Raw genomic sequence first — 26,481 nt, 5'->3', positions numbered from 1 at the left:
TAACCCTCGGACAGTGCCCATTCCCTCTGCGCTGACCCTCGGACAGTGCCCATTCCCTCCGCGCTGACCCTCGGACAGTGCCCATTCCCTTGGTGCTGACCCTTGGACAGTGCCCATTCCCTCCGCGCTGACCCTCGGACAGTGCCCATTCCCTTGGTGCTGACCCTTGGACAGTGCCCATTCCCTCCGCGCTGACCCTCGGACAGTGCCCGGTCAATCAGCGCTGACGCTCGGTCAGTGCCCATTCCCTCCGTGTTGACCCTCGGACAGTGCCCATTCCCTCCGTGCTGACCCTTGGACAGTGCCCATTCCCTCCGTGCTGACCATCGGACAGTGCCCATTCCCTCCGCGCTGACCCTCGACAGTGCCCATTCCCTTGGTGCTGACCCTTGGACAGTGCCCATTCCCTCCGTGCTGACCCTCGGACAGTGCCCAGTCACTCAGCGCTGACCCTCGGACAGTGCCCATTCCCTCCGCGCTGACCCTCGGACAGTGCCCATTCCCTCCGCGCTGACCCTCGGACAGTGCCCATTCCCTCCGCGCTGACCCTCGGACAGTGCTCATTCCCTCCGCGCTGAACATCGGAGAGAGCCCATTCCCTCCGCGCTGACCCTCGGACAGTGCCCATATCCTCTACGCTGACCCTCGGACAGTGACCATTCCCTTGGTGTTGACCCTTGGACAGTGCCCATTCCCTCCGCGCTGACCCATGTACAGTGCCCATTCCCTTGTTGCTGACCCTTGGACAGTGCCCATTCCCTCCGTGCTGACCATCGGACAGTGCCCATTCCCTCCGCGCTGACCCTCGGACAGTGCCCATTCCCTCCGCGCTGACCCTTGGACAGTGCCCATTTCCTCCGTGCTGACCCTCGGACAGTGCCCAGTCACTCAGCCCTGACCCTCGGACAGTGCCCATTCCCTCCGCGCTGAACCTCGGACAGTGCCCATTCCCTCCGCGCTGACCCTCGGACAGTGCCCATTCCCTCCGTGCTGACCCTCGGACAGTGCCCATTCCCTTGGGGCTGACCCTCGGACAGTGCCCATTCCCACCACGCTGACCCTCGGACAGTGCCCATTCCCTCCGCGCTGACCCTCGGACAGTGCTCATTCCCTCCGAGCTGAACATCGGAGAGTGCCCATTCCCTCCGCGCTGACCCTCGGACAGTGCCCATTCCCTCCACGCTGACCCTCGGACAGTGCCCGGTCCCTTGGTGCTGACCCTCGGACAGTGCCCGGTCCCTCAGCGCTGACCCTCGGACAGTGCCCAGTCCCTCTGCGCTGACCCTCGGACAGTGCCCATTCCCTCCGCGCTGACCCTCGGACAGTGCCCATTCCCTTGGCGCTGACCCTCGGACAGTGCCCAGTCCCTCTGCGCTGACCCTCGGACAGTGCCCATTCCCTCCGCGCTGACCCTCGGACAGTGCCCGGTCCCTTGGTGCTGACCCTCGGACAGTGCCTATTCCCTCCGCGCTGACCCTGGGACAGTGCCCATTCCCTCCGCGCTGACCCTCGGACAGTACACATTCCCTCAGTGCTGACCCTCGGACAGTGCCCATTCCCTCCGTGCTGACCCTCGGATAGTGCCCATTCCCTCCGTGCTGACCCTCGGACAGTGCCCATACCCTCCGTGCTGACCCTCGGACAGTGCCCATTCCCTCCGCGCTGACACTCGGGCAGTGCCCATTCCCTCCGAACTGACCCTCGGACAGTGCTCATTCCCTCAGCGCTGACCCTCGGACAGTGCCCATTCCCGCCGTGCTGACCCTCGGACAGTGCCCATTCCCTCCGCGCTGACCCTCGGGCAGTGCCCATTCCCTCCGTGCTGACCCTCGGACAGTGCACATTCCCTCCGCGCTGACCCTCGGGCAGTGCCCATTCCCTCCGTGCGGACCCTCGGACAGTGCCCATTCCCCTGCGGCTGACCCTTGGACAGTGCCCATTCCCTTCATGCTGACCCTCGGACACTGCCCATTCCCTTGGTGCTGACCCTCGGACAGTGCCCATTCCCTCCGCAGTGACCCTCGGACAGTGCCCATTCCCACCGCGCTGACCCTCGGACAGTGCCCATTCCCTCCGCAGTGACCCTCGGACAGTGCCCATTCCCTCCGCGCTGACCCTCGGACAGTGCCCATTCCCTCCGTGCTGACCCTCGGACAGTGCCCATTACCTCTGCGCTGACCCTCGGACAGTGCCCATTCCCTCCGTGCTGACCCTCGGACAGTGCCCATTCCCTCCGCGCTGACCCTGGGACAGTGCCCATTCCCTCCGCGCTGACCCTCGGACATTGCCCATTCCCTCAGTGCTGACCCTCGGACAGTGCCCATTCCCTCCGTGCTGACCCTCGGATAGTGCCCATTCCCACCGTGCTGACCCTCGGACAGTGCCCATTACCTCCGCGCGGACCCTCGGACAGTGTCCATTCCCTCCGCGCTGACCCTCGGACAGTGCCCATTCCCTCCGCCCTGACCCTCGGACAGTGCCCGGTCCCTTGGTGCTGACCCTCGGACAGTGCCTATTCCCTCCGCGCTGACCCTGGGACAGTGCCCATTCCCTCCGCGCTGACCCTCGGACAGTACACATTCCCTCAGTGCTGACCCTCGGACAGTGCCCATTCCCTCCGTGCTGACCCTCGGATAGTGCCCATTCCCTCCGTGCTGACCCTCGGACAGTGCCCATACCCTCCGTGCTGACCCTCGGACAGTGCCCATTCCCTCCGCGCTGACACTCGGGCAGTGCCCATTCCCTCCGAACTGACCCTCGGACAGTGCTCATTCCCTCAGCGCTGACCCTCGGACAGTGCCCATTCCCGCCGTGCTGACCCTCGGACAGTGCCCATTCCCTCCGCGCTGACCCTCGGGCAGTGCCCATTCCCTCCGTGCTGACCCTCGGACAGTGCACATTCCCTCCGCGCTGACCCTCGGGCAGTGCCCATTCCCTCCGTGCGGACCCTCGGACAGTGCCCATTCCCCTGCGGCTGACCCTTGGACAGTGCCCATTCCCTTCATGCTGACCCTCGGACACTGCCCATTCCCTTGGTGCTGACCCTCGGACAGTGCCCATTCCCTCCGCAGTGACCCTCGGACAGTGCCCATTCCCACCGCGCTGACCCTCGGACAGTGCCCATTCCCTCCGCAGTGACCCTCGGACAGTGCCCATTCCCTCCGCGCTGACCCTCGGACAGTGCCCATTCCCTCCGTGCTGACCCTCGGACAGTGCCCATTACCTCTGCGCTGACCCTCGGACAGTGCCCATTCCCTCCGTGCTGACCCTCGGACAGTGCCCATTCCCTCCGCGCTGACCCTGGGACAGTGCCCATTCCCTCCGCGCTGACCCTCGGACATTGCCCATTCCCTCAGTGCTGACCCTCGGACAGTGCCCATTCCCTCCGTGCTGACCCTCGGATAGTGCCCATTCCCACCGTGCTGACCCTCGGACAGTGCCCATTACCTCCGCGCGGACCCTCGGACAGTGTCCATTCCCTCTGCGCTGACCCTCGGACAGTGCCCATTCCCTTGGTGCTGACCCTCGGACAGTGCCCATTACCTCCGCGCTGACCCTCGGACAGTGCCCATTCCCTCTGCGCTGACCCTCGATCAGTGCCCATTCCCTCTGCGCTGACCCTCGGACAGTGCCCATTCCCTCCGTGCTGACCCTCCGACAGTGCCCATTCCCTCTGCGCTGACCCTCGGACAGTGCCCGAATCCTCCGTGCTGACCCTCAGACAGTGCCCATTCCCCTGGGGCTGACCCTCGAACAGTGCCCGATCCCTTGGCGCTGACCCTCGGACAGTGCCTATTCCCTCCGCGCTGACCCTCGGACAGTGCCCATTCCCTCCGTGTTGACCCTCGGACAGTGCCCATTCCCTCCGTGCTGACCCTCGGACAGTGCCCAGTCCCTCCGCGCTGACCCTCGGACAGTGCCCATTCCCTCGGCGTTGACCCTCAGTCAGTGCACTGCCACTCAGCACTGACCCTGGGTCAGTGCCCATTCCCTCCGCACTAACCCTCGGACAGTGCCCATTCCCTCCGCGCTGACCCTCGGACAGTGCCCATTCCCTTGGTGCTGACCCTTGGACAGTGCCCATTCCCTCCGCGCTGACCCTCGGACAGTGCCCATTCCCTCCGCGCTGACCCTCGGACAGTGCCCATTCCCACCGCGCTGACGCTCGGTCAGTGCCCATTCCCTCCGTGCTGACCATCGGACAGTGCCCATTCCCTTGGTGTTGACCCTTGGACAGTGCCCATTCCCTCCGCGCTGACCCACGTACAGTGCCCATTCCCTTGGTGCTGACCCTTGGACAGTGCCCATTCCCTCCGTGCTGACCCTCGGTCAGTGCCCAGTCACTCAGCGCTGACCCTCGGACAGTGCCAATTCCCTCCGCGCTGACCCTCGGACAGTGCCCATTCCCTCCGCGCTGACCCTCGGACAGTGCCCATTCCCTCCGCACTGACCCTCGGACAGTGCTCATTCCCTCCGCGCTGAACATCGGACAGTGCCCATTCCCTCCGCGCTGACCCTCGGACAGTGCCGTTCCCTTGGTGCTGACCCTCGGACAGTGCCCATTCCCTCTGCGCTGACCCTCGGACAGTGCCCATTCCCTCCGCGCTGACCCTCGGACAGTGCCCATTCCCTTCGCGCTGACCCTCGGACAGTGCCCAGTCCCTCTGCGCTGACCCTCGGACAGTGCCCATTCCCTCCATGCTGACCCTCGGACAGTGCCCGGTCCCTTGGTGCTGACCCTCGGACAGTGCCTATTCCCTCCGCGCTGACCCTGGGACAGTGCCCATTCCCTCCGTGCTGACCCTCGGACAGTGCCCATTCCCTCCGTGCTGACCCTCGGATAGTGCCCATTCCCTCCGTGCTGACCCTCGGACAGTGCCCATACCCTCCGTGCTGACCCTCGGACAGTGCCCATTCCCTCCGCGCTGACACTCGGGCAGTGCCCATTCCCTCCGAACTGACCCTCGGACAGTGCACATTCCCTCCGCGCTGACCCTCGGGCAGTGCCCATTCCCTCCGTGCTGACCCTCGGACAGTGCCCATTCCCTCCGTGCTGACCCTCGGGCAGTGCCCATTCCCTCCTCGCTGACCCTCGGACAGTGCCCATTCCCTCCGTGCTGACCCTCGGACAGTGCCCGATCCCTCCGTGCTGACCCTCGGACAGTGCCCATTCCCCTGGGGCTGACCCTTGGACAGTGCCCATTCCCTTCATGCTGACCCTCGGACAGTGCCCATTACCTCCGCGCTGACCCTCGGACAGTGCCCATTCCCTCCGCGCTGACCCTCGGACAGTGCCCATTACCTCCACGCTGACCCTCGGACAGTGCCCGGTCCCTTGGTGCTGACCCTCGGACAGTGCCCATTCCCTCCGCAGTGACCCTCGGACAGTGCCCATTCCCACCGCGCTGACCCTCGGACAGTGCCCATTCCCTTGGTGCTGACCCTCGGACAGTGCCCATTACCTCCGCGCTGACCCTCGGACAGTGCCCATTCCCTCCGTGCTGACCCTCGGACAGTGCCCATTCCCTCCGCGCTGACCCTGGGACAGTGCCCATTCCCTCCGCGCTGACCCTCGGACAGTGCCCATTCCCTCCGCGCTGCCCCTCGGTCAGTGCCCATTCCCTCCGAGCTGACCCTCGGACAGTGCCCATTCCCTCAGTGCTGACCCTCGGACAGTGCCCATTCCCTCCGTGCTGACCCTCGGATAGTGCCCATTCCCTCCGTGCTGACCCTCGGACAGTGCCCATTCCCTCCGCACTGACCCTCGGACAGTGCACATTCCCTCCGTGCTGACCCTCAGACAGTGCCCATTCCCTCCGCCCTGACCCTCGGACAGTGCCCATTCCCTCCGCCCTGACCCTCGGACAGTGCCCATTCCCTCCGCGCTGACACTCGGACAGTGCCGATTCCCTCTGCGCTGACCCTGGGACAGTGCCCATACCCTCCGCACTGACCCTCGGACAGTGCACATTCCCTCCGTGCTGACCCTCGGACAGTGCCCATTCCCCTGGGGCTGACCCTTGGACAGTGCCCATTCCCTTCATGCTGACCCTCGGACAGTGCCCATTTCCTTGGTGCTGACCCTCGGACAGTGCCCATTCCCTCCGCAGTGACCCTCGGACAGTGCCCATTCCCTCTGCGCTGATCCTCGGACAGTGCCCATTCCCTCCGCGCTGACTCTCGGACAGTGCCCAGTCCCTCCGCGCTGACCCTCGGACAGTGTCCATTCCCTCCGTGCTGACCCTCGGACAGTGCCCACTCCTTCCGCGCTGCCCCTCGGACAGTGCCCATTCCCTCCGCGCTGACCCTCGGACAGTGCCCATTCCCTCCGCACTGACCCTCGGACAGTGCCAATACCCTCTACGCTGACCCTCGGACAGTGCCCATTCCCTCCGCGCTGACCCTCGGACAGTGCCCATTCCCTTGGGGCTGACCCTCGGACAGTGCCCATTCCCTCTGCGCTGACCCTCGGACAGTGCCCATTCCCTCTGTGCTGACCCTCGGACAGTGCCCATTCCCCTGGGGCTGACCCTTGGACAGTGCCCATTCCCTCCGCGCTGACCCTCGGACAGTGCCCATACCCTCTACGCTGACCCTCGGACAGTGCCCATTCCCTTGGGGCTGACCCTCGGGCAGTGCCCATTCCCTCCTCGCTGACCCTCGGACAGTGCCCATTCCCTCCGCACTGACCCTCGGACAGTGCCCATTCCCACCGCGCTGACCCTCGGACAGCGCCCATTCCCTCCGCACTGACCCTCGGACAGTGCCCATTCCCACCGCGCTGACCCTCGGACAGTGCCCATTCCCTTGGTGCTGACCCTTGGACAGTGCCCATTACCTCCGCGCTGACCCTCAGACAGTGTCCATTCCCTCTGCGCTGACCCTCAGACAGTGCCCATTCCCTCCGTGCTGACCCTCGGACAGTGCCCATTACCTCCGCGCTGACCCTCGGACAGTGCCCATTCCCTCAGCGCTGACCCTCGGACAGTGCCCATTCCCTCTGCGCTGACCCTCGGACAGTGCCCATTCCCTCCGCGCTGACCCTCGGACAGTGCCCATTCCCTCCGCGCTGACCCTCGGACAGTGCCCATTCCCCTGGGTCTGACCCTTGGACAGTGCCCGATCCCTTGGTGCTGACCCTCGGACAGTGCCCATTCCCTCCGTGCTGACCCTCGGACAGTGCCCATTCCCTCCGTGCTGACCCTCAGACAGTGCCCATTCCCCAGGGGCTGACCCTCGGACAGTGCCCGATCCCTTGGTGCTGACCCCCGGACAGTGCCCATTCCCTCCGCGCTGACCCTCGGAGAGTGCCCATTCCCTCCGCACTGACCCTCGGGCAGTGCCCTTTCCCTCCGCGCTGACCCTCGGACAGTGCCCATTACCTCCGCACTGACCCTCGGACAGTGCCCATTCCCACCGCGCTGACCCTCGGACAGTGCCCATTCCCTTGGTGCTGACCCTCGGACAGTGCCCATTACCTCCGCGCTGACCCTCGGACAGTGCCCATTCCCTCCGTGCTGACCCTCGGACAGTGCCCATTCCCTCCGCGCTGACCCTGGGACAGTGCCCATTCCCTCTGCGCTGACCCTCGGACATTGCCCATTCCCTCCGCGCTGACCCTCGGACATTGCCCATTCCCTCAGTGCTGACCCTCGGACAGTGCCCATTCCCTCCGTGCTGACCCTCGGATAGTGCCCATTCCCTCCGTGCTGACCCTCGGACAGTGCCCATACCCTCCGTGCTGACCCTCGGACAGTGCCCATTCACTCCGCGCTGACACTCGGACAGTGCCCATTCCCTCCGCACTGACCCTCGGACAGTGCACATTCCCTCCGCGCTGACCCTCGGGCAGTGCCCATTCCCTCCGTGCTGACCCTCGGACAGTGCCCGATCCCTCCGTGCTGACCCTCGGACAGTGCCCATTCCCCTGGGGCTGACCCTTGGACAGTGCCCATTCCCTTCATGCTGACCCTCGGACAGTGCCCATTCCCTTGGTGCTGACCCTCGGACAGTGCCCATTCCCTCCGCAGTGACCCTCGGACAGTGCCCATTCCCTCTGCGCTGACCCTCGGACAGTGCCCATTCTCTCCGCGCTGACTCTCGGACAGTGTCCATTCCTTCCGTGCTGACCCTCGGACAGTGCCCACTCCCTCCGCGCTGCCCCTCGGACAGTGCCCATTCCCTCCGCGCTGACCCTCGGACAGTGTCCATTCCTTCCGTGCTGACCCTCGGACAGTGCCCACTCCCTCCGCGCTGCCCCTCGGACAGTGCCCATTCCCTCCGCGCTGACCCTCGGACAGTGCCCATTCCCTCCGCGCTGACCCTCGGACAGTGCCCATACCCTCTACGCTGACCCTCGGACAGTGCCCATTCCCTCCGTGCTGACCCTCGGATAGTGCCCATTCCCTCCGTGCTGACCCTCGGACAGTGCCCATACCCTCCGTGCTGACCCTCGGACAGTGCCCATACCCTCCGTGCTGACCCTCGGACAGTGCCCGATCCCTCCGTGCTGACCCTCGGACAGTGCCCATTCCCCTGGGGCTGACCCTTGGACAGTGCCCATTCCCTTCATGCTGACCCTCGGACAGTGCCCATTCCCTTGGTGCTGACCCTCGGACAGTGCCCATTCCCTCCGCAGTGACCCTCGGACAGTGCCCATTCCCTCTGCGCTGACCCTCGGACAGTGCCCATTCTCTCCGCGCTGACCCTCGGACAGTGCCCAGTCCCTCCGCGCTGACCCTCGGACAGTGTCCATTCCTTCCGTGCTGACCCTCGGACAGTGCCCACTCCCTCCGCGCTGCCCCTCGGACAGTGCCCATTCCCTCCGCGCTGACCCTCGGACAGTGCCCATTCCCTCCGCGCTGACCCTCGGACAGTGCCCATACCCTCTACGCTGACCCTCGGACAGTGCCCATTCCCTTGGGACTGACCCTCGGACAGTGCCCATTCCCTCCGCGCTGACCTTCGGACAGTGCCCATTCCCTCCGCGCTGACCCTCGGTCAGTGCCCATTCCCTCCGTGCTGACCATCGGACAGTGCCTATTCCCTCCGTGCTGACCCACGGACAGTGCCCATTCCCTTGGTGCTGACCCTTGGACAGTGCCCATTCCCTCCGTGCTGACCATCGGACAGTGCGCATTCCCTCCGCGCTGACCCTCGGACAGGGCCCATTCCCTTGGTGCTGACCCTCGGACAGTGCCCATTTCCTCCGTGCTGACCCTCGGACAGTGCCCATTCCCTCCGTACTGAACCTCGGACAGTGCCCATTCCCTCCGCGCTGACCCTCGGACAGTGCCCATTCCCTCCGCGCTGACCCTCGGACAGTGCCCATTCCCTCCGCGCTGACACTCGGGCAGTGCCAATTCCCTCCGCACTGACCCTCGGACAGTGCACATTCCCTCCGTGCTGACCCTCAGACAGTGCCCATTCCCTCCGCCCTGACCCTCGGACAGTGCCCATTCCCTCCGCGCTGACACTCGGGCAGTGCCCATTCCCTCTGCGCTGACCCTGGGACAGTGCCCATTCCCTCCGCACTGACCCTCGGACAGTGCCCATTCCCTCCGCACTGACCCTCGGACAGTGCCCATTCCCTCCGCGCTGACCCTCGGACAGTGCCCAGTCCCTCCGTGCTGACCCTCGGACAGTGCCCATTCCCTCGGCGCTGACCCTCGGTCAGTGCCCGGCCACTCAGCACTGACCCTGGGACAGTGCCCATTCCCTCCGCACTGACCTTCGGACAGTGCCCATTCCCTCCGTGCTGACCCTCGGACAGTGCCCGTTCCCTCCGTGCTGACCATCGGACAGTGCCCATTCCCTCCGCGCTGACCCTCGGACAGTGCCCATTCCCTCCGTGCTGACCCTTGGACAGTGCCCATTCCCTCAGCGCTGACCCTCGGACAGTGCCCGGTCACTCAGCGCTGACCCTCGGACAGTGCCCATTCCCTTGGTGCTGACCCTTGGACAGTGCCCATTCCCTCCGCGCTGACCCACGGACAGTGCCCATTCCCTTGGTGCTGACCATCGGACAGTGCCCATTCCCTCCGCGCTGACCCTCGGACAGTGCCCATTCCCTTGGTGCTGACCCTTGGACAGTGCCCATTCCCTCCGTGCTGACCCTCGGACAGTGCCCATTCCCTCGGCGCTGACCCTCGGTCAGTGCCCGGCCACTCAGCACTGACCCTGGGACAGTGCCCATTCCCTCCGCACTGACCTTCGGACAGTGCCCATTCCCTCCGTGCTGACCCTCGGACAGTGCCCGTTCCCTCCGTGCTGACCATCGGACAGTGCCCATTCCCTCCGTGCTGACCATCGGACAGTGCCCATTCCCTCCGTGCTGACCCTCGGACAGTGCCCATTCCCTCCGCGCTGACCCTCGGACAGTGCCCATTCCCTCCGCGCTGACCCTCGGACAGTGCCCATTCCCTCCGCGCTGACGCTCGGACAGTGCCCATTTCCTCCGTGCTGACCCTGCGTCAGTGCCCATTCCCTTGGTGCTGACCCTCGGACAGTGCCCATTACCTCCGCGCTGACCCTCGGACAGTGCCCATTCCCTCCGCCCTGACCCTGGGACAGTGCCCATTCCCTCCGTCCTGACCCTCGGACAGTGCCCATTCCCTCCGCCCTGACCCTCGGACAGTGCCCATTCCCTCCGCCCTGACCCTGGGACAGTGCCCATTCCCTCCGCGCTGACCCTCGGACAGTGCCCATTCCCTCCGCCCTGACCCTCGGACAGTGCCCATTCCCTCCGCCCTGACCCTGGGACAGTGCCCATTCCCTCCGCGCTGACCCTCGGACAGTGCCCATTCCCTCCGCCCTGACCCTCGGACAGTGCCCATTCCCTTGGTGCTGACCCTTGGACAGTGCCCATTCCCTCCGCACTGAACCTCGGACAGTGCCCATTCTCTCCGCGCTGACCCTCGGACAGTGCCCGGTCACTCAGCGCTAACTCTCGGACAGTGCCCATTCCCTCCGCGCTGACCCTCGGACAGTGCCCAGTCCCTCCGCGCTGACCCTCGGACAGTGCCCATTCCCTCGGCGCTGACCCTCGGTCAGTGCCCGGCCACTCAGCACTGACCCTGGGACAGTGCCCATTCCCTCCGCACTGACCTTCGGACAGTGCCCATTCCCTCCGTGCTGACCCTCGGACAGTGCCCGTTCCCTCCGTGCTGACCATCGGACAGTGCCCATTCCCTCCGTGCTGACCATCGGACAGTGCCCATTCCCTCCGTGCTGACCCTCGGACAGTGCCCATTCCCTTGGGGCTGACCCTCGGACAGTGCCCATTCCCTCCACGCTGACCCTCGGACAGTGCCCATTCCCTCCGCGCTGACCCTCGGACAGTGCCCATTCCCTCCGCGCTGACCCTCGGACAGTGCCCATTCCCTTGGGGCTGACCCTCGGACAGTGCCCATTCCCTCCACGCTGACCCTCGGACAGTGCCCATTCCCTCCGCGCTGACCCTCGGACAGTGCCCATTCCCTCCGCGCTGACCCTCGGACAGTGCCTATTCCCTCCGCGCTGACCCTCGGACAGTGCCCATTCCCTCCACGCTGACCCTCGGACAGTGCCCATTCCCTCCGCGCTGACCCTCGGACAGTGCCCAGTCCCTCTGCGCTGACCCTCGGACAGTGCCCAGTCCCTCCGCGCTGACCCTCGGACAGTGCCCATTCCCTCCGCGCTGACCCTCGGACAGTGCCCATTCCCTCCGTGCTGACCCTCGGACAGTGCCCATTCCCTCCGTGCTGACCCTTGGACAGTGCCCATTCCCTCCGTGCTGACCCTCGGACAGTGCCCGGTCACTCAGCGCTGACCCTCGGACAGTGCCCATACCCTCCGCGCTGACCCTCGGACAGTGCCCATTCCCTCGGCGCTGACCCTCGGTCAGTGCCCGGCCACTCAGCACTGATCCTGGGACAGTGCCCATTCCCTCCGCACTGACCCTCGGACAGTGCCCATTCCCTCCGCGCTGACCCTCGGACAGTGCCCATTCCCTTGGTGCTGACCCTTGGACAGTGCCCATTCCCTCCGTGCTGACCCTTGGACAGTGCCCATTCCCTCCGCGCTGACCCTCGGTCAGTGCCCATTCCCTCCGCGCTGACCCTCGGACAGTGCCCATTCCCTTGGTGCTGACCCTTGGACAGTGCCCATTCCCTCCGTGCTGACCCTTGGACAGTGCCCATTCCCTCTGCGCTGACCCACGGACAGTGCCCATTCCCTTGGTGCTGACCCTTGGACAGTGCCCATTCCCTCCGTGCTGACCATCGGACAGTGCCCATTCCCTCCGCGCTGACCCTCGGACAGGGCCCATTCCCTTGGTGCTGACCCTCGGACAGTGCCCATTTCCTCCGTGCTGACCCTCGGACAGTGCCCATTCCCTCCGTACTGAACCTCGGACAGTGCCCATTCCCTCCGCGCTGACCCTCGGACAGTGCCCATTCCCTCCGCGCTGACCCTCGGACAGTGCCCATTCCCCTGGGGCTGACCCTCGGACAGTGCCCATTCCCCTGGGGCTGACCCTCGGACAGTGCCCATTCCCTCCGTGCTGACCCTCAGACAGTGCCCAGTCACTCAGCGCTGACCCTCGGACAGTGCCCATTCCCTCGGCGCTGACCCTCGGTCAGTGCCCGGCCACTCAGCACTGACCCTGGGACAGTGCCCATTCCCTCCGCACTGACCCTCGGACAGTGCCCATTCCCTCCGCGCTGACCCTCGGACAGTGCCCATTCCCTCCGTGCTGACCCTTGGACAGTGCCCATTCCCTTGGTGCTGACCCTTGGACAGTGCCCATTCCCTCCGTGCTGACCCTTGGACAGTGCCCATTCCCTCCGCGCTGACCCACGGACAGTGCCCATTCCCTTGGTGCTGACCCTTGGACAGTGCCCATTCCCTCCGTGCTGACCCTTGGACAGTGCCCATTCCCTCCGCGCTGACCCACGGACAGTGCCCATTCCCTCCGCGCTGACCCTCGGACAGTGCCCATTCCCTCCGCGCTGACCCTCGGACAGTGCCCATTCCCTCCGCGCTGACGCTCGGACAGTGCCCATTTCCTCCGTGCTGACCCTGCGTCAGTGCCCATTCCCTTGGTGCTGACCCTCGGGCAGTGCCCATTACCTCCGCGCTGACCCTCGGACAGTGCCCATTCCCTCCGCCCTGACCCTGGGACAGTGCCCATTCCCTCCGTCCTGACCCTCGGACAGTGCCCATTCCCTCCGCGCTGACCCTCGGACAGTGCCCATTCCCTCCGCCCTGACCCTGGGACAGTGCCCATTCCCTCCGTCCTGACCCTCGGACAGTGCCCATTCCCTCCGCCCTGACCCTCGGACAGTGCCCATTCCCTCCGCCCTGACCCTGGGACAGTGCCCATTCCCTCCGCCCTGACCCTCGGACAGTGCCCATTCCCTTGGTGCTGACCCTCGGACAGTGCCCAGTCACTCAGCGCTGAACCTCGGACAGTGCCCATTCCCTCCGTGCTGACCCTCGGACAGTGCCCATTCCCTCCGCACTGAACCTCGGACAGTGCCCATTCCCTCCGCGCTGACCCTTGGACAGTGCCCATTCCGTCGGCGCTGACCCTCGGACAGTGCCCGGTCACTCAGCGCTAACTCTCGGACAGTGCCCATTCCCTCCGCGCTGACCCTCGGACAGTGCCCAGTCCCTCCGCGCTGACCCTCGGACAGTGCCCATTCCCTCGGCGCTGACCCTCGGTCAGTGCCCGGCCACTCAGCACTGACCCTGGGACAGTGCCCATTCCCTCCGCGCTGACCCTCGGACAGTGCCCATTCCCCTGGGGCTGACCCTCGGACAGTGCCCATTCCCCTGGGGCTGACCCTCGGACAGTGCCCATTCCCTCCGTGCTGACCCTCAGACAGTGCCCAGTCACTCAGCGCTGACCCTCGGACAGTGCCCATTCCCTCGGCGCTGACCCTCGGTCAGTGCCCGGCCACTCAGCACTGACCCTGGGACAGTGCCCATTCCCTCCGCACTGACCCTCGGACAGTGCCCATTCCCTCCGCGCTGACCCTCGGACAGTGCCCATTCCCTCCGTGCTGACCCTTGGACAGTGCCCATTCCCTTGGTGCTGACCCTCGGACAGTGCCCAGTCACTCAGCGCTGAACCTCGGACAGTGCCCATTCCCTCCGTGCTGACCCTCGGACAGTGCCCATTCCCTCCGTGCTGACCCTCGGGCAGTGCCCATTCCCTTGGGGCTGACCCTCGGACAGTGCCCATTCCCTCCGTGCTGTCCCTCGGTCAGTGCCCATTCCCTCCGCGCTGACCCTCGGACAGTGCCCGTTCCCTCCGTGCTGACCATCGGACAGTGCCCATTCCCTCCGTGCTGACCCTCGGACAGTGCCAATTCCCTTGGTGTTGACCCCTGGACAGTGCCCATTCCCTCCGCGCTGACCCTCGGACAGTGCCCATTCCCTTGGGGCTGACCCTCGGACAGTGCCCATTCCCTCCACGCTGACCCTCGGACAGTGCCCATTCCCTCCGCGCTGACCCTCGGACAGTGCCCATTCCCTCCGCGCTGACCCTGGGACAGTGCCCATTCCCTCCGCGCTGACCCTCGGACATTGCCCATTCCCTCAGTGCTGACCCTCGGGCAGTGCCCATTCCCTCCGCGCTGACCCTGGGACAGTGCCCATTCCCTCCGCGCTGACCCTCGGACATTGCCCATTCCCTCCGTGCTGACCCTCGGATAGAGCCCATTCCCTCCGCGCTGACGCTCGGACAGTGCCCATTCCCTCCGTGCTGACCCTCGGACAGTGCCCATACCCTCCGTGCTGACCCTCGGACAGTGCCCATTCCCTCCGCGCTGACACTCGGGCAGTGCCCATTCCCTCCGCACTGACCCTCGGACAGTGCACATTCCCTCCGCGCTGACCCTCGGGCAGTGCCCATTCCCTCCGTGCTGACCCTCGGACAGTGCCCGATCCCTCCGTGCTGACCCTCGGACAGTGCCCATTCCCCTGGGGCTGACCCTTGGACAGTGCCCATTCCCTTCATGCTGACCCTCGGACAGTGCCCGATCCCTCCGCGCTGACCCTTGGACAGTGCCCATTCCCTTCGCGCTGACCCTCGGACAGTGCCCATTCCCTCCGCGCTGACCCTCGGACAGTGCCCATTCCCTTGGTGCTGACCCTCGGACAGTGCCCATTCCCTTGGTGCTGACCCTCGGACAGTGCCCATTCCCTCCGCAGTGACCCTCGGACAGTGCCCATTCCCTCTGCGCTGACCCTCGGACAGTGTCCATTCCCTCTGCGCTGACTCTCGGACAGTGCCCAGTCCCTCCGCGCTGACCCTCGGACAGTGTCCATTCCCTCCGTGCTGACCCTCAGACAGTGCCCACTCCCTCCGCGCTGCCCCTCGGACAGTGCCCATTCCCTCCGCGCTGACACTCGGGCAGTGCCCATTCCCTCCGCACTGACCCTGGGACAGTGCCCATTCCCTCCGCGGTGACCCTCGGACATTGCCCATTCCCTCAGTGCTGACCCTCGGACAGTGCCCATTCCCTCCGCCCTGACCCTCGGACAGTGCCCATTCCCTCCGTGCTGACCCTCGGACAGTGCCCATTCCCTCCGCGCTGACACTCGGGCAGTGCACATTCCCTCCGCGCTGACCCTCGGGCAGTGCCCATTCCCTCCGTGCTGACCCTCGGACAGTGCCCGATCCCTCCGTGCTGACCCTCGGACAGTGCCCATTCCCCTGGGGCTGACCCTTGGACAGTGCCCATTCCCTTCATGCTGACCCTCGGACAGTGCCCATTCCCTGGGTGCTGACCCTCGGACAGTGCCCATTCCCTCCGCAGTGACCCCCGGACAGTGCCCAGTCCCTCCACGCTGACCCTCGGACAGTGTCCATTCCCTCCGTGCTGACCCTCGGACAGTGCCCATTCCCTCCGCGCTGCCCCTCGGACAGTGCCCATTCCCTCCGCGCTGACCCACAGACAGTGCCCATTCCCTCCGCGCTGACCCTCGGACAGTGCCCATACCCTCTACGCTGACCCTCGGACAGTGCCCATTCCCTTGGGGCTGACCCTCGGACAGTGCCCATTCCCTCCGCGCTGACCCTCGGACAGTGCCCATTCCCTCTGCGCTGACCCTAAGACAGTGCCCGATCCCTCCGTGCTGACCCTCGGACAGTGCCCATTCCCCTGGGGCTGACCCTTGGACAGTGCCCATTCCCTCCGCGCTGACCCTCGGACAGTGCCCGGTCCCTTGGTGCTGACCCTCGGACAGTGCACATTCCCTCCGCCCTGACCCTGGGACAGTGCCCATTCCCTCCGCGCTGACCCTCGGACAGTGCCCATTCCCTCCGCGCTGACCCTCGGACAGTGCCCATTCCCTCCGCCCTGACCCTCGGACAGTGCCCATTCCCTTGGTGCTGACCCTTGGATTGTGCCCATTCCCTCCGCGCTGACCCTCGGACAGTGCCCGGTCACTCAGCGCGAACCCTCGGACAGTGCCCATTCCCTTGGTGCTGACCCTTGGACAGTGCCCATTCCCTCCGCGCTGACCCTCGGACAGTGCCCATTCCCTCAGCGCTGACCCTCGGACAGTGCCCATTCCCTCCGCGCTGACCCTCGGACAGTGCCCATTCCCTCCGCGCTGACCCTCGGACAGTGCCCATTCCCTCCGCGCTGCCCCTCGGACAGTGCCCCTTCCCTTGGTGCTGACCATCGGATAGTGCCCGATCCCTTGGGGCTGACCCTCGGACAGTGCCCATTCCCTCCGCGCTGACCCTCGGACAGTGCCCTTTCCCTCAGCGCTGACCCTCGGACAGTGTCCATTCCCTTGGTGCTGACCCTCGGACAGTGCCCATTCCCTCCGAGCTGACCCTCGGTCAGTGCCCATTCCCTTGGGGCTGACCCTCGGACAGTGCCCATTCCCTCCGAGCTGACCCTCGGACAGTGCCCATTCCCTCAGCGCTGACCCTCGGACAGTGTCCATTCCCCTCCGTGCTGACCATCGGACAGTGCCCATTCCCTCCGTGCTGACCCTCGGACAGTGCCCATTCCCTCTGCGCTGACCCTCGGACAGTGCCCATTCCCTCCGCGCTGACCCTCGGACAGTGCCCAGTCCCTTGGGCTGACCCTCGGACAGTGCCCAGTCCCTCCGCGCGGACCCTCGGACAGTGCCCGATCTCATGGGGCTGACCCTCGGACAGTGCCCATTACCTGGGGCTGACCCTCGGACAGTGCCCGATGCCTTGGGGCTGACCCTCGGACAGTGCCCGTTACCTCAGCACTGACCCTCGGACAGTGCCCCTTCCCTCAGCGCTGACCCTCCCACAGTGCGGGGCTCCCTCAGCACTGACCCTCCGACAGTGCGGGGCTCCCTCAGCACTGACCCTCCCACAGTGCGGCGCTCCCTCAGCACTGACCCTCCCACAGTGCGGGGCTCCCTCAGCACTGACCCTCCCACAGTGCGGGGCTCCCTCAGCACTGACCCTCCCACAGTGCGGGGCTCCCTCAGCACTGACCCTCCCACAGTGAGGGGTTCCCTCAGCGCTGACCCTCCCACAGTTCGGGGCTCCCTCAGCACTGACCCTCCCACAGTTCGGGGCTCCCTCAGCACTGACCCTCCCACAGTGTGGGGCTCCCTCAGCGCTGACGCTCCCACAGTGCGGAGCTCCCTCAGCACTGACCCTCCCACAGTGCGGGGCTCCCTCGGCACTGACCCTCCCACAGTGCGGGGCTCCCTCAGCGCTGACCCTCCCACAGTGCGGGGCTCCCTCAGCGCTGACCCTCCCACAGTGCGGGGCTCCCTCAGCGCTGACCCTCCCACAGTGCGGGGCTCCCTCAGCGCTGACCCTCCCACAGTGCGGGGCTCCCTCAGCACTGACCCTCCCACAGTGCGGGGCACCCTCAGCACTGACCCTCCCACAGTGCGGGGCTCCCTCAGCACTGACCCTCCCACAGTGCGGGGCTCCCTCAGCGCTGACCCTCCCACAGTGCGGGGCTCCCTCAGCACTGACCCTCCCACAGTGCGGGGCTCCCTCAGCACTGACCCTCCCACAGTGCGGGGCTCCCTCAGCGCTGACCCTCCCACAGTGCGGGGCTCCCTCAGCACTGACCCTCCCACAGTGCGGGGCTCCCTCAGCACTGACCCTCCCACAGTGCGGGGCACCCTCAGCACTGACCCTCCCACAGTGCGGGGCTCCCTCAGCACTGACCCTCCCACAGTGCGGGGCTCCCTCAGCGCTGACCCTCCCACAGTGCGGGGCTCCCTCAGCACTGACCCTCCCACAGTGCGGGGCTCCCTCAGCACTGACCCTCCCACAGTGCGGGGCACCCTCAGCACTGACCCTCCCACAGTGCGGGGCTCCCTCAGCACTGACCCTCCCACAGTGCGGGGCACCCTCAGCACTGACCCTCCCACAGTGCGGGGCTCCCTCGGCACTGACCCTCCGATAGTGCGGGGCTCCCTCAGCGCTGACCCTCCCACAGTGCGGGGCTCCCTCAGCACTGACCCTCCCACAGTGCGGGGCTCCCTCAGCACTGACCCTCCCACAGTGCGGGGCTCCCTCAGCGCTGACCCTCCCACAGTGCGGGGCTCCCTCAGCACTGACCCTCCCACAGTGCGGGGCTCCCTCAGCGCTGACCCTCCCACAGTGCGGGGTTCCCTCAGCACTGACCCTCCCACAGTGCGGGGCTCCCTCAGCACTGACCCTCCCACAGTGCGGGGTTCCCTCAGCACTGACCCTCCCACAGTGCGGGGCTCCCTCAGCACTGACCCTCCCACAGTGCGGGGCTCCCTCAGCACTGACCCTCCCACAGTGCGGGACTCCCTCGGCGCTGACCCTCCCACAGTGCGGGGCTCCCTCAGCACTGACCCTCCCACAGTGCGGGGCTCCCTCAGCGCTGACCCTCCCACAGTGCGGGGCTCCCTCGGCACTGACCCTCCCACAGTGCGGGGCTCCCTCAGCGCTGACCCTCCCACAGTGCGGGGCTCCCTCAGCGCTGACCCTCCCACAGTGCGGGGCTCCCTCAGCGCTGACCCTCCCACAGTGCGGGGCTCCCTCAGCACTGACCCTCCCACAGTGCGGGGCTCCCTCAGCGCTGACCCTCCCACAGTGCGGGGCTACCTCAGCACTGACCCTCCCACAGTGCGGGGCTCCCTCAGCACTGACCCTCCCACAGCGCGGGGCTCCCTCAGCACTGACCCTCCCACAGTGCGGGGCTCCCTCAGCGCTGACCCTCCCACAGTGCGGGGCTCCCTCGGTGCTGACCCTCCCACAGTGCGGGGCTCCCTCAGCACTGACCCTCCCACAGTGCGGGGCTCCCTCAGCACTGACCCTCCCACAGTGCGGGGCTCCCTCAGCACTGACCCTCCCACAGTGCGCGGCTCCCTCAGCGCTGACCCTCCCACAGTGCGGGGCTCCCTCAGCACTGACCCTCCCACAGCGCGGGGCTCCCTCAGCACTGACCCTCCCACAGTGCGGGGCTCCCTCGGCGCTGACCCTCCCACAGTGCGGGGCTCCCTCAGCACTGACCCTCCCACAGTGCGGGGCTCCCTCAGCACTGACCCTCCCACAGCGCGGGGCTCCCTCAGCACTGACCCTCCCACAGTGCGCGGCTCCCTCAGCGCTGACCCTCCCACAGTGCGGGGCTCCCTCAGCACTGACCCTCCCACAGCGCGGGGCTCCCTCAGCACTGACCCTCCCACAGTGCGGGGCTCCCTCGGCGCTGACCCTCCCACAGTGCGGGGCTCCCTCAGCACTGACCCTCCCACAGTGCGGGGCTCCCTCAGCACTGACCCTCCCACAGCGCGGGGGCTCCCTCAGCACTGACCCTCCCACAGTGCGGGGCTCCCTCGGCGCTGACCCTCCCACAGTGCGGGGCTCCCTCAGCACTGACCCTCCCACAGTGCGGGGCTCCCTCAGCACTGACCCTCCCACAGCGCGGGGCTCCCTCAGCACTGACCCTCCCACAGCGCGGTGCTCCCTCAGCGCTGACCCTCCCACAGTGCGGGGCTCCCTCGGTGCTGACCCTCCCACAGCGCGGGGCTCCCTCAGCACTGACCCTCCCACAGTGCGGGGCTCCCTCAGCGCTGACCCTCCCACAGTGCGGGGCTCCCTCGGTGCTGACCCTCCCACAGTGCGGGGCTCCCTCAGCACTGACCCTCCCACAGTGCGGGGCCCCCTCAGCACTGACACTCCCACAGTGCGGGGCTCCCTCAGCACTGACCCTCCCACAGTGCGGGGCTCCCTCAGCACTGACCCTCCCACAGTGCGGGGCTCCCTCAGCGCTGACCCTCCCACAGTGCGGGGCTCCCTCAGCACTGACCCTCCCACAGTGCGGGGCTCCCTCAGCACTGACCCTCCCACAGTGCGGGGCTCCCTCAGCACTGACCCTCCCACAGTGCGGGGCTCCCTCAGCACTGACCCTCCCACAGTGCGGGGCTCCCTCAGCACTGACCCTCCCACAGTGCGGGGCTCCCTCAGCACTGACGCTCCCACAGTGCGGGGCTCCCTCGGCGCTGCCCTACCTTTCCCTGCCCGGTCTCCATCAGGAATGCTTTGCTCCAGATTAAAACTCCTTTGGTTGTACTGTCTGTTCCAGATTTCCACTCAAACCCAGTGAGATCTTCGTCGTCTGCTCCCAACCATTGCTGGTCTTTCTGTTCCTGAGGGAATTGGACACAGAGATTAAAGCCCGCTCTTCTCCAACCTGTCTCCTTCTCTCTGCCCTGTAAATTTCTGCCGTCACTCACTCCCAGAGCCGTTGGAGTCATTGCAAGTTGATGAAATTCCCAAAGTGCCGGGTACTTCCTAACTGTCTCAGTTAACTGATGGGGACATGCAGCTCAGGGTCTCTGCACCCAGCTAAACAATAATGGTCCATTGTGTCACTTAAGCTATCCCTCTTTTTACAACAACATCCCCACCCTCCCATCACGGACAGCAGACACGACACCAGCATCCAGGGTGCAGTGCAAAGGGCTGAGTTCCATCGAGCCAGTCCAGATCCCAACTGCACTGAGATGTCCGGCTCGGCGCTGTTTCAGTCCAGGCCTGCTTTTCGAGAACGGGCTGAGGGTGAGAGGGGAAAGATATAAAAGAGACCCAAGGGGTAACATTTTCACCCAGAGGGTGGTACGTGTGTGGAATGAGCTGCCGGAGGATGTGGTGGAGGCTGGGACAATGACAGCATTTAAAAGGCACTTGGATGGGAGCAGACCCATGTCGGACCGAAAGGGTTCAAATCTCTGAAAAGGCCTTCCTTGAACGCGGGCTGGTCGCAGACCGGAGGTTATAGGGAATTCGGGGGGTGGCGGTGGGGGGGGGAGCAACTGTGAGAGAGAGCAAGAGAGTGCGAAAGAGCTGAGACACAGAGAGAGAGAGAGAGAGAGAGAGGGCGGAGAGAGAGCAAGAGAGAGTGAGAGTGCGGAGAGAGAGAGTGTGGAGAGAGAGAGAATGTGGAGAGAGAGAGAGCAAGAGAGAGTGAGAGTGCGGAGAGAGAGTGCATGTGGAGATAGAGAGTGTGGAGAGAGAGAGTGCGGAGAGAGAGAGTGCGGGGAGAGAGAGAGTGCAGAGAGAGAGAGTGCGCGGAGAGAGAGCAAGAGAGAGTGAGAGTGCGGGGAGAGAGTGCGGAGAGAGAGAGCATGTGGAGATAGAGAGTGCAGAGAGAGAGAGAGTGCGGAGAGAGAGAGTGCGGAGAGAGAGTGCGGAGAGAGAGAGTGCAGAGAGAGAGTGCAGAGAGAGAGTGCAGAGAGAGAGAGCATGTGGAGATAGAGAGTGCGGAGAGAGAGAGCAAGAGAGAGAGAGTGCGGAGAGAGAGAGAGTGCGGAGAGAGAGAGTGCAGAGAGAGAGAGTGCGCGGAGAGAGAGAGAGCAAGAGAGAGAGAGTGCGGAGAGAGAGAGAGTGCGGAGAGAGAGAGTGCAGAGAGAGAGAGTGCGCGGAGAGAGAGAGAGCAAGAGAGAGTGAGAGTGCGGAGAGAGAGTGCGGAGAGAGAGTGCGGAGAGAGAAAGAATGTGGAGAGAGAGAGTGCGGAGAGAGAGAGAGCAAGAGAGAGAGAGTGCAGAAAGAGAGAGTGCGCAGAGAGAGAGAGAGTGCGGAGAGAGAGAATGCGGAGAGAGAGAGCATGTGGACATAGAGAGTGCATGGAGAAAGAGCAGAGAGAGAGAGAGCGAGAGAGTGTGAGAGTGCGGAGAGAGAGAGAGTGTGGAGAGAGAGACAACATGTGGAGATAGAGAGTGCGGAGAGAGAGAGCAGAGAGAGAGAGAGTGTGAGAGTGCGGAGAGAGAGAGAGTGTGGAGAGAGAGACAACATGTGGAGATAGAGAGTGCGGAGAGAGAGAGCAGAGAGAGAGAGAGTGTGAGAGTGCGGAGAGAGAGAGAGCAAGAGAAAGTGAGAGTGCACAGAGAGAGTGTGTCAGTGCGGAGAGAGAGTGTGGAGAGAGAGAGAGTGCGGAGAGAGAGAGAGCATGTGGAGATAGAGAGTGCGGAGAGAGAGAGAGAGCAAGAGAGAGTGCGGAGAGAGAGAGTGCAAAAGAGAGCGAAAGAGCTGAGACACAGAGTGTGAGAGTGCGGAGAGAGAGAGTGTGGAGAGAGAGAGTGCGCGGAGAGAGCAGAGACAGAGAGAGTGAGAGAGAGAGTGAGAGTGCGGAGAGAGAGAGTGCGGAGAGAGAGAGTGAGAGTGTGGAGAGAGAGCAGAGAGAGAGCGTGAGAGAGTGTGAGAATGCGGGGAGAGAGAGAGAGTGCGGAGAGAGAGAGAATGCGGAGAGAGAGAGTGCACAGAGAGAGAGAGTGCGGAGAGAGAGAGTGCACAGAGAGAGAGAATGCAGAGAGAGAGAGTGCGGAGAGAGAGAGTGCGGAGAGAGAGAGAGCATGTGGAGAGAGAGAGTTCACAGAGAAAGAGCAGAGAGAGAGCATGTGAGAGTGCGGAGAGAGAGAGAACATGTGGAGACAGAGAGTGCGGAGAGAGAAAGAGAGCAGAGAGAGAGTGAGAGTGCGCAGAGAGAGTGTGTCAGTGCGGAGAGAGAGTGCGGAGAGAGAGAGCATGTGGAGATAGCGAGTGCACGGAGAAAGAGCAGAGAGAGAGAGCGAGAGAGAGTGTGAGCGTGCGGAGAGAGAAAGAGTATGGAGAGTGAGAGACAACACGTGGAGATAGAGAGTGAGAGTGTGGAGAGAGAGCAGAGAGAGAGCGTGAGAGAGTGAGAATGTGGAGAGAGAGAGTGCGGAGAGAGAGAGAATGCGGAGAGAGAGAGTGCGGAGAGAGACAACATGTGGAGATAGAGAGTGCAGACAGAGAGAGCAGAGAGAGAGAGATAGTGTGAGAGTGCGGAGAGAGAAAGAGCATGTGGAGATAGAGAGTGCGGAAAGAGAGAGAGCAAGAGAGAGTGAGTGCGCAGAGAGAGTGTGTCAGTGCAGAGAGAGAGTGCGGAGAGAAAGAGTGCGCGGAGAGAGCAGAGACAGAGAGCGCGAGTGAGAGTGTGAGAGTGCGGAGAGAGAGAGTGTGCGAGAGAGAGAGCATGTGGAGAGAGTGCGGAGAGAGAGCATGTGGAGAGAGAGAGTGCAAGGAGAAAGAGCAGAGAGAGAGAGAGCGAGAGAGTGTGAGAGTGCGGGGAGAGAGTGTGGAGAGAGAGAGAACATGTGGAGATAGAGAGTGCGGAGAGAAAGAGCACAGAGAGAGAGGAGTGTGTGAGAGTGCGGAGAGGAGTGCGGAGAGAGAGAGAGCATGTGGGAGTGAGAGCGCGAGAGCGAGAGAGAGAGAGAGTGGGAGCACAGGGAGGGAGGGGGAGAGTGAGAGCGAGAGAGAGAGTGTGAGAGTGGGAACGTGGGGAGAGAGAGAGAGTGGGAGCACGGGGAGGGAGGGGGAGAGTGAGAGCGCGAGAGAGAGAGAGAGAGTGGGAGCGCGGGGGAGAGAGAGAGAGTGGGAGCACGGGGGGAGAGTGAGAACGTGGGGAGAGAGAGAGTGTGGGAACGTGGCGGGAGAGAGAGAGAGTGGGAACATGGGGAGAGAGAGAGAGTGGGAGCGTGGGGAGAGAGAGAGAGAGTGGGAGCACGGGGAGGAAAGGGGGAGAGTGAGAACGTGGGGAGAGAGAGAGAGTGGGAACGTGGGGAGAGAGAGAGAGTGGGAATGTGGGGAGAGAGAGAGAGTGGGAGCACAGGGGGGAGAGGGGGAGAGTGAGAACGTGGGGAGAGAGAGAGAGTGGGAGCACGGGGAGAGAGAGTGTGGGGAGCGCGGGGAGAGAGAGAGAGAGAGAGTGGAACGTGGGGAGGGAGGGGGAGAGAGAGAGTGGGAGGTGCGGGGAGAGAGAGAGTGGGAGCACGGGGAGAGAGAGAGAGTGGGAGCGCGGGGAGGAGGGGGAGAGAGAGAGTGGGAGCGCGGGGAGAGAGAGAGTGGGAACGTGGGGAGAGAGAGAGAGTGGGAGCGCGGGGAGAGAGAGAGAGTGGGAGCGCGGGGAGAGAGTGGGAACGTGGGGAGAGAGAGAGAGAGTGGGAGCGCGGGGAGAGAGTGGGAACGTGGGGAAGAGAGAGAGTGGGAGCGCGGGGAGAGTGTGGGAACGTGGGGAGAGAGAGAGAGTGGGAGCGCGGGGAGAGAGAGAGAGTGGGAGCGCGGGGAGAGAGAGAGAGTGGGAACGTGGGGAGGGAGGGGGAGAGAGAGAGCGCAGAGAGAGAGAGAGAGGGGGGGACAGAGAGATGTTCTCTAACATGATACACAGCAATGGACTGGGATGTGGGGAGGAAACACTTGCTGGAGAATGCAGTGGTAGTTTGTCACTGACCTGGTTATGCAGCCTCCGAAGGAGATAGTTGAGTAGAAAGGATTCCCTTTTCTCTCTTCACCAATGATGGAAATCAGACAGAGGGACGGTCCTTCACATCTTCGGCTAAGAAACAACTTCGCAAGACGTCCTCGTTAACGACCAGTGATCCCGAGGGGTCAAAGGCCACCAGCTGCTTGGCTTCACCAACCTCACGGTCCATGACCTTCAAACAGCAGAGAGATGAATACAGGGAGCTGTCCACAAGAAGATAGGCCGAAGGGCCTGCAGCTGATTTACCGGGAGGGTCCGAGGCTGAGGGGGTCACCTTTATAAAATCATGAGGGGCATGGATAAGGCAACTATCACCTTCCCTTGGGGTAGGGTAGTCCAAAACCAGAGGCTGAGAGGGGAAAGATTTAAAAGCGACAACTTTTTCACCCAGAGGGCGGTACGTGTATGGAATGAGCTGCCAGTGGATGTGCTGGAGGCTGGGACAATGACAGCATTTAAAACATAGACCATTCCAGCACAGTACAGGCCCTTCGGCCCTCGATGCTGTGCCGACCTGAGGAATCAGTCTGAAGCCCATCTAACCCACACTATTCCATCATCACCCATGTGTTTCTCCAATGACCATTTCAATGCAGTTAAAGTTGGCGAATCTATTACCATTGCTGACAGTGCATTCCACTAACCTACTAATCTCTGAGTAAAGAAACTCCCTCTGATATCTGTCCTGTATCTATCACTCTCTCAATTTAAAGCAGTGTCCCCTCGTGCTAGCCATCACCATCTGAGGAAAAACGCTCTCCCTGTCCTCCCTATCGAACCCTCTGATTATCTTGTATGTCTCAATTAAATCGCCTCTCAACCTTCTCTCTGACAAAAACATCCTCAAGTCCCTCAAGCCTTTCCTCGTAAGACCTTCCCTCCACACCAGGCAACATCCTGGTAAATCCCCTCTGAACCCTTTCCAAAAGAGAAAGGGGGGAAAGGACAGTGTATCTAACACACCCCGGTTCCAGAGAGAAACAGGGGGGAAAGGACAGTGTATCTAACACACCCCGGTCCCAGAGAGAGAGGGGGGGAAAGGACAGTGTATCTAACACACCCCGGTCCCAGAGAGAGAGGGGGGAAAGGACAGTGTATCTAACACACCCCAGTCCCAGAGAGAGAGAGGGGGGAAAGGACAGTGTATCTAACACACCCCGGTCCCAGAGAGAGAGGGGGGAAAGGACAGTGTATCTAACACACCCCGGTCCCAGAGAGAGAGGGGGGGAAAGGACAGTGTATCTAACACACCCCGGTCCCAGAGAGAGGGGGGAAAGGACAGTGTATCTAACACACCCCGGTCCCAGAGAGAGAGAGAGAGGGGGGAAAGGACAGTGTATCTAACACACCCCGGTCCCAGAGAGAGAGAGGGGGAAAGGACAGTGTATCTAACACACCCCGGTCCCAGAGAGAGAGGGGGAAAGGACAGTGTATCTAACACACCCCGGTCCCAGAGAGAGAGGGGGGAAAGGACAGTGTATCTAACACACCCCGGTCCCAGAGAGAGAGGGGGGAAAGGACAGTGTATCTAACACACCCCGGTCCCAGAGAGAGAGAGAGGGGGGAAAGGACAGTGTATCTAACACACCTCGGTCCCAGAGAGAGAGAGATGGGGGGGAAAGGACAGTGTATCTAACACACCCCGGTCCCAGAGAGAGAGAGAGGGGGGGAAAGGACAGTGTATCTAACACACCCCGGTCGCAGAGACAGAGAGAGGGGG

General features: G+C 64.0%; 1 protein-coding gene across 1 annotated transcript in view; it reads right to left on the bottom strand.

Moving 5' to 3' along the window:
- LOC148138261 (RING finger protein 112-like) overlaps positions 1 to 20,625 on the bottom strand; it is a 149,726-nt gene extending 129,101 nt beyond the window's left edge. Inside the window, exon 1 of the mRNA XM_087981906.1 lies at positions 20,488 to 20,625. Coding sequence (XP_087838032.1) covers positions 20,488 to 20,508 — 21 coding nt within the window. The 5' untranslated portion in view covers positions 20,509 to 20,625. The remainder of the gene's footprint in view (positions 1 to 20,487) is intronic.
- Positions 20,626 to 26,481: the final 5,856 nt, after the last annotated feature.

The sequence above is a fragment of the Chiloscyllium plagiosum genome, unplaced genomic scaffold (assembly GCF_037043375.1).
Source record: "Chiloscyllium plagiosum isolate Xiang-an unplaced genomic scaffold, Cpla_swu_hap1 HiC_scaffold_41, whole genome shotgun sequence".
Classification (NCBI taxonomy): Eukaryota; Metazoa; Chordata; class Chondrichthyes; order Orectolobiformes; family Hemiscylliidae; genus Chiloscyllium; species Chiloscyllium plagiosum.
This window is presented reverse-complemented; position numbering and strand designations above follow the sequence as displayed.